This window comes from Rousettus aegyptiacus, unplaced genomic scaffold, assembly GCF_014176215.1.
Source record: "Rousettus aegyptiacus isolate mRouAeg1 unplaced genomic scaffold, mRouAeg1.p scaffold_m13_p_6, whole genome shotgun sequence".
NCBI lineage: Eukaryota > Metazoa > Chordata > Mammalia > Chiroptera > Pteropodidae > Rousettus > Rousettus aegyptiacus.
In genome coordinates, this window is record NW_023416309.1 from 34,855,219 (window position 1) to 34,863,556 (window position 8,338).

Consider the following 8,338-nt stretch of genomic DNA (forward strand, 5'->3'; position numbering starts at 1 on the left):
TGTCATAAAGGCTTTCTTGCCCTGTGGAAATTCCCCCAAAGGACTGGGTTTTCTTTTTCTTCTTCCTCTTCTTCTTCTTCTTCATTTTTTTTTGTTTTGTTTTAGTTCTTTTGTTCTTGGTACACATTATTCCTCTTTCAGCCTGGTTCTAAAGGTCTCCAGCACACTGAACAACTCAATTCGCTCAGAATGGGTGGGAGGCATTCATCATTTGACTTGGCTGTTTTAGGCACAGGTTGTGCGTCTCTTCGTCCATGACGAATTCAGGGAATAACAGGGACTGAAGAGTCGGACAGTCCTGAGTTGAATCCTGACCTGTCTCTACCTCAGTTTCCCTATGGGTAAAATGAAGATGATAATAATGCTTACCTCCTAACAATGACGGGAGGATTAAAGAAGACCATACACACGGGTGTGAGCATAGTGTGACAATTTAACAAATGATGGTGCTGGTATAGTAAGTGGGTGTCGCTCAGGCTATCCACCCATGCCAGAATCGCCAAAAGACCTAAGTTGCTATGAACATTTAAAGCACTTTCTTTGTGCTTTCTGTTTACTCATGATTATCTTCAAAACTATTCTCCGAGGTAGGAACTATTATTCTCTCCACTTTGCAGGTGAGAGTACTGAGGTATAGAAACACTGGGCAGCAGTGAGTGAGATGAAGTCCTGGACTCTTAATCACAGTGACTGTTTTCCCTCTCTCTGTGCTGTTCAGCAAGGTCATCAATAACCACTCGTGGCTATGTGCATTTAAATTAACTAAAATTAAATAATATCAATAATTCAATTTCTTAATTAGAGACACTGATGTGGTAGCTAAAGTACAGTCAGGACCAAGTCGCCTCTGTGGCAACCCAAAGCCCCATGCAAGCTGCCAATTGCAGAGGAGCAGGAGTAAGAGATCCACTAAGTCAGCCAATGTACAGACAGGAAATGAATGCCGTGTGTGAGGAGGAGCAGAGGCATGAGGCCACACAGTCCCTGGGGGATGCCTCCCTGCTTGACACGATCTGGTTTCTGTGAGGCCCATGACTTGGATTCTGGGAGTTTTCTCTTTAGCTTTAAGAGAAAAACAAAACAAAACAAAAAAACCCACACACACTTTACTTGAGCAAGCTTGAGTGGGTATGTGCTCCTTGCCATCAAACAATTCTTGACCTGGACTCTTTACCCTTCAGGTAGGACAACTGGGTAGGAAGGGAGAGACCTTAAGTAAATGAGACCACAGCCCAGCTTGGTTGAGGAAATGTCCCCCTTTTGACCTTTGAGAAAAGAGCAAATTTGTCTTTCATATCACTTTCTATTTCCATGCCTTTTCTCTATCTCTCAGCAGCCTCTGTCCCTCTAGTGACAGATAGCTGAAGCCTTCTTGCTGGCCTCTTGCAGAGCCACCCCACCCAGCCCTGTACTCCTCAGCAGGGCGAACACGAAGGATGGAAGTCTCCTCAGAAGAATGTAAGGAAGAATGGTCTCATTAGCCTGGCCAGTGCAGTTTTCATATTAATTTAATTTAATTGGGCTGTTTCCTTTGTATGTTTGTATTCATATTCCTTCCTTCTTTCTCATTCTAGCCCTGGAATAAGCTCCCTCTGCCCTGGAAAGCATTTGCCTCAACCAGTAAACTCTCTATTAGTCCCTTGACTACCACAGCTGACCCCATGGACAATGTGGGGCTTAGGGGCACTGACATCATGTAGTCGAGAATCGGTCTATAAATTTTGATTCCTCCCAAATTAATTACAGTCGGCCCTTCGCATCTGCAGATTCAACTGTGGTAGGAAATCTGCAGTTTGGGAATGTGAAAATGCTGTTTTCATTTCGCAGGTAGTTAAATCCAGGGATGGAAAATAGAAAAAGGAAAAGCTGAAGGTATTTATTGGAAAAAATCTGGGTATAAGTGGATCCACGCAGTTCAAATCCATGCTGCTCAAGGGTCAGTTGTACTAATCTGTCCTTCACAATGCTGCCTACTGTCTGCCCAGTGGTTTATGAACAAAGTGCAATTCCTAATCGCACCAGGTTACTCCTCCGTCAACCTCACTGCACAGGCCCATGGCTCCCCCGCCTTTCTGTGCTGTTCCAGAGCCTGGAATGTCTTCTTCCCACTATTTCTGTCAAGTTTCCATTCATCCTTTAAGATTAAGTCAACTGACACCTTCTCCATGATGCTTTTCACTCTTCTATCAGCTCCTGGGTTGTAGTTTTTATGACTATTCTGGTTTGTCTCTCATTTTTGTGTTCTAGCTAGGTGATTTCCTGGCCTAGAAAACCAAACTATGATGTGTGTAGTTTTCTAGACTTGATTTGTCACATACTATTTGGTGCATTGTATAGCTCTATGTGCAATTTCACATATATATATATTTATTTAATCCTGCAAGGTAGGTATTATTAAGAACACTGAAGCTGAAGATTTTAATTCACTTGTTCATGAGCACATAGGAAGTAAGGTATGGGAAGTGGGCTTCTCATCTAGGCCCCCTTGGCCTTTGCATTCTAATGTCCAATAGGCTTTGCACCCTCATGCCTAATGCTAAGTTAGCTGATGAGGCTTAAGGTGACAGATGCCCAACCAGAGATTTCTGAGTGAAGACTCTGCTCAGACCCATTCTAAGCACACCCCTACTCACCAGAACAGCTGTTCAATAGAAACTTCTCATTGGGTAAGGTGACCATTGCCATGTCACGGCATATGCATTAGGCGTTATAGACCACAGAATGTTTCATGTGTGAATTTTTAACATAAAAACTGGCAGTATCCCTTTTCTTGTCAGGATCAAGAATGCAAAAAGTTCTCCAACACTGATTTGCCCCTGGGTGGCACGTGCTAGGAATTGGCTATGCTCAGTGTTCAGGAATATGTGAAGTGTCCCTTTGCCAAGGCTTATCCACAAAGCACCTGAGAGAATATCAAGTGTAATTCTTCTGAAAGAGGGGAGATTGGCTGACTTCCGATGGTCTCTTTTAGGACCAAGAATCAGTGACTTCATTGCACCAAGATGTTTGCACCAAATCTCCTGCCAGCTTATCTCTTCCGTGGCCAACATTTAAAATGAATATTCAACAATTATATGATGACAATGGAAACTAGACTTTTGGTGATGAGAACCATATAGTACACACAGATTTCAAATTGTAATGCTGCACACCTGAAACTTATATAATGTTATAAGCCAATGTTACCTCAACAACAAAACTAAATTAAACTAAACTAAAGTAAATGTATGTATTTGACATCAGTGATGTGACAGGTGTTGCAGAGGATATAAAAATCTCATGTTTTCCTGGCAGGGCCAAATCCCATAGGAATGCAGAAACTCACCAGTAAGCCCAAACCAGACAAACACCTTGGACACATCTTGAGGGCATGCATGTAAGATGTGTTGTGGAGGAGGGGAAGAAAAACAAGCCACATTAATTTATTTTTGAAAGGCAGTTGTGGCTTTATAAATGACTGAGAGCCTGTAAAATATGCCTTTCAGAAATGCACCGTTGGGAGTTTCCATGTTTCAACAGGGTGGGGCCACTTTCCTTAGGTGGTGAGAGTCTCTAAGTCCTGTTCTCCTGGAAGTGATGGGAATGACTTAGTAGATTAAATATTTTTGCCTTCCAGAGTGTTTTGTAAATTCATCTATATCTTGGAGATATTGCCAGTTTGGTGGTCACCACAATAAAGAGAGTGTCATAAGAAAGTGAGTCATAATATTTTTGCTGGCGGAAGGTCTTACCTTTAATTTGTAAAAATAATGTAAAATCTGTGAAGCACAATAAAGCAAAACACAAAAAAATGAGGTATGCCTGTACAATAGAGAGGTTCTATGATAGTACTAATATGGCACGATGGTCAATTTGAGCCCATGGGAATCATTTTGACTAGTCCTATGATGCATCCTGGATAAACTAAGGTGCGCTCGCCAGCTGCTTTCACAGATGATGGTGAATGAGACCCATTGGATCTTTCTCCCATCATACTTCACCATTCTTAAATGGAATATCATAAATTTTCTGCTTATTTAAATGGGTATTTTTAAAAATTTAACTGTAAATTTTCAAACAGCAAACACTTTTTGCTAAGAATAGTCAGAAAATTCCCTACTGCATAAATTATGGTCTTTGAGGATCACAACAGATCTACTTTCTTTCAGATAAGCCATTACAGCCTATTTTTCAAAAGAAAAAAATAAGATTCTCAGAGAGGTCAAGTGGTTTGTTCAAGGCTACAAAGTTGATAAACTCACTAGAGGAGAGTTCCAGAAATATCTAGGATTTCACTTCAAAAACATGTTCAAATGAAATTAGGAGTATCTGGAAAAATAAGTAACAACATGACAATTATTTGGTGACCATCTGGACAACAGCACTAGCCATTCTACAAGACAAAGATCTGCACAAGACCTGAAGTGAGAGAGAAAATTCTGGCTAATGGAATAGACAATATCAAAAGGACGGAATGCGAAAACTGTTATAGTTGCAACAATTACGCTCCTTAGGAGTGGCATGTTTCATCTGAATGCAATGTTGCCACATTGTAAAAGCACAATATAAAAGTGCGTGAAAATTTCCTCTCAATTAATCTTTCTAAGAGATTTGACATAGAGGCAAGAGATGAGCCAAAAGGAAAATGGAAGTCAAGAGCAATATACAACAAAACCATCTTTAAAAGAAAAGACAAAAATAAAACACAAATACACACACATACACACACACACTGAGACCAGGGAATCTGACTTCAGAAAGATTCACGAAGATCCACTGCAGCATTACTGCTGACAGGAAGTGCTTGGAACAACTTACATGTGTATAGCAATAAGTCAGGAAGAATTCAAATTAAACTGTTCAGAGTAGTTACCCTTAGGTAGTAAGAATGGGGACAAAGAGAGAACAGAGGAGTATGATGAGAATTTCCACTTTTTAGTTGTATAATCCCTTCTGGATTGTTAGTTTTATTTTTAAATGCAATATTTTCTATTTAAAATTTTTAACGTTATATTTAAAAACATTTTTAAGTAAAAAATCCATTATGTTTGGGGGAATCATAAAGTCTTAGAGTTGAGAGAGACCTTGGAGATCTGTCTAAATCTAATTTCAGCCAGATGCAGCTTCATAGTCTGGCTGTCTGAGCGATACTCAGAGGAGAATGGTCACCTCTGGCTCGCAGGAACTTGTTCTTAAGGGAATCTGGTGCACCCCAAGAACGTGGTTTTCATAATGTACTCTCACACTGCTAAATATCAATGCCATTGACATAACAGGGACTCCAGTAACCCCCAAATGTTCATACCAGGTCCTGAGAAGTTCAGTAACAACCTCGGAAGGGGTTTGAACCGGAAAGACTGAGGGCAACTCTAAACCAGTTGGTTTTCAGTGCAAAACATTTCTAACTACAGTGAAGCAGCAGCCTAACAGGGCCTCGCAGTGTCTATATGGCAACACCATTAACATGCCCATTACTTGGGCATTTTTCCTACCATCTTAAAGTTTGAGAAGAATTGCTTATTGACCTTGCTGTTTTAGTACTCAAGGAGCAAAATTTTAAACACAGGCTTTCTTCAGTGCCACCTTTATCTTTCAGGTGTGGGAGGCACACCTGGAAAGAGTTAGCCATCACCAGGGTTTTAAACCACTGGAAAAGACTGAAAGTTAGACAAATGCCATATTCATTACCATATCTGCTCTAGCGCCTAAGGCTATTCCATGTATATCTTGCTAAGAGCAGGTAGGTATTCAATACATGGCCTGTACAATGACAGAATCTTAAACCTGAAGGAACCTCAAAGACATCAGTTCCTCTCATCCCATAGCTGAGAAATTTGAGACTCAGGAGGTTAAAATTGAGTCATCATATATTTAGTTTATATCAGCCAGAGACCAGATGTTCCTGCTCTGAGTTCAGAGTTGTTTCTTCTGTCAGGTTGCATGTCAAATGAATGAATGACTTTACTATTACGACCAAAGGAGATTGGAAAAAAGACTAGAGTTAAAAACCTAGTAAATGTGATTGTTTGGAGAGACTATATTTGCCCAATTTTAATGAAGTTTTCCACTTTCAATTGAGCGTTTTATGTTCATAGCCTTAGACATAGTTTCAGTCACTTAAAATATTTGATCAATGCATATTACTCCAGGCAAAGAACAAGTCGAATTTAGATATAATGTTAAACTCTAATTCCTTTATAATCTATATGACTTGCCTTAAATAATGAGGTCACCAGACTGACCTCAACATATTTGTATATGTCTTTACATGTCAATGGTGAAGGAAACAAACATTTCATGTTATATCCCTATTGTGTAATAGCTTTAAGAAAAATTTTTTAAACCTAACGCATGTAAATGAAGTCTGATATATCATGACTACATATTTATTAACCAGATCCTCAAACTGTCCTTTAAGAATCCAACTTATGCCCTTCAAATCTTTTATTTATTTATTTTTTAATTAGACAATTATTTGGCAGCTTTGGGTTTCCTTCCTTTCATTTTCTTGCTCATCCTCATAGGTAGAGGTTTGAGAAGAGAAATAGGGAGATAAAACAGACAAAAGAAAAGAGAAAGGAATATATTACCCAGAAACTGGAAGGGAGAAGTAAGTAGTCAAGTTCCTGGAGGAAGGGAAAAATGTGGAGAGGCGTGGTCAGGAGGCGTGGTCAGGAGGCACGGTCAGGAGGCGTGGTCAGAGAACCTGTGCCCATCAAGGCTCCCACCCTCTTTGCCCTCCCCTCTTATTCTCATTTCTCCTACCAAGAAGCAAGGTGGGAATCTTACCAATGACCTTGGACAAACAGAAAATAATAAAGCTCTTAAACCCAGATGCAGACACATTAATCCAGCCCAAACTGGAATCACTTTGCAAAGCCAGGGAAAAGTACCACCATCACACTAACTACTCCTGTCCTCATCCATGGCAATTAAATGTCATAGAAAAATAACCTTTTGGAATTACAATGAGCCTTCTAAAGATGATCTAGTCTAAACCCTCCTCGCCCGTTTTGCAGAAAACTGCCATCCAGAGAAATGAAGTCACTTGCCCAATGCCATTTGACAAGGCCAACTACAAGTACATCCCCAAACTTCAGACTTGCTTTGTTGGGAGCTGTTTTCCTATGAGCAACTTCAAAGGTATGAAATACACACACACACACACACACACACACACACACACACACACACACAAGTCCCAACTTTGGAGAGATGAAGAACAATTACATAGAGGCACAAAATAACAGGAAAACAAGCTAATCCAAACGATAACTTCAGCTCACCTCTCAGAAGGCAGTGGCAAAGCAGCAAAGGGGCAGTTTAATGGAGTGATGTTGCCTCAGACAATTTAATTGCGCTTTTTACTCCTTTACCCATTTCTCACAGACAGAAACAATGAAAAAATACATATTGCTCTTATTGTGAACCAACACAGACATTTTTGATACCTAAAATTCGAGGATTAACAAACACATTTTTCTCTCCAAGGGCTTACAGAAACCACCTTATTGGAGTTAAAATAACAGGTCTCAAAGCCCTGGGGAAAATTAAATGCCTTCCACAGAAATCGGACCTTTCCCCTGACCTGAACAGGTAACAAACTCTACCTAAAGCTGGAGAAATTTGGCTTCACCAGTCGTCTAAACGCAGACTTCGAAAGAACGTGACTCCGGAAAACATTCCAAAACAGAACTGGAGAAAAAGAAGAAAACTTTTCCTTACCCTTAAAAATAACAGAAACAATAGGATCCGGCTTCCCAAATTTCGTTTTGGGGATATTGCTGGCAGATTCCACAATCACACGAAGCATGGCTCTCAATGGGGAGAAGGCAAGTTTCAGAAAACGAAGTTAAGGAGACATGGGTGCTGGAGCTCCGGGCCGCACCGCCCCTGGAGAAAGAGGCTCTGGAGGACTTCTGAGAGGAGGGAACGGGGAAAGGCAAGGGGTGGATCTCTGACGGATTATTTACTGAAGCCTAGTGTAAACTGATATCCAAACTCCCAGCGTCTCCACGATGCCGCAAGCACTCACGTATGAATTCGGAAAATGTGGAAGTGAAAAGGACAAAACCTCAACTAAAAATTATTATGTGTAACGAATGAAACCGGAACGGTTGTGGAGGTAATAAATGTGCGCAGGTCAGGAGACCACTAAGACTCTGCAGGCTTTAAGCAACAATTTGTGAAATCAAATCGATTTCTGCCACTGCTTTTATTTTCTGAGCTTCATGTAGTTATAAAACTTAAGTTATTTTTTTAAAAATTTTACTTTTGCTGTTCCTTCTCTCACGCTGTGAAAACACCCACTCAGCAATTACTTGAAGTTTAAAAAAAAAAAAAAATTAGTTAAAGGATG

The 8,338-nt window shown here is 40.3% G+C and overlaps 1 protein-coding gene across 5 annotated transcripts in view; it reads right to left on the bottom strand.

The window, feature by feature from the left end:
• MYOF (myoferlin) overlaps positions 1-7,977 on the bottom strand; it is a 131,262-nt gene extending 123,285 nt beyond the window's left edge. For 3 of the 5 annotated variants that reach the window (XM_016164189.2, XM_016164188.2, XM_016164185.2), the window contains exon 1: positions 7,705-7,976. In XM_016164189.2, coding sequence (XP_016019675.2) covers positions 7,705-7,792 — 88 coding nt within the window. In that variant the 5' untranslated portion in view covers positions 7,793-7,976. Of the gene's footprint in view, positions 1-7,704 lie in introns of all 5 variants that reach the window. The other 2 variants (XM_016164186.2, XM_016164187.2) reach the window with 2 other exon arrangements.
• Between the last annotated feature and the right edge of the window lie 361 nt (positions 7,978-8,338).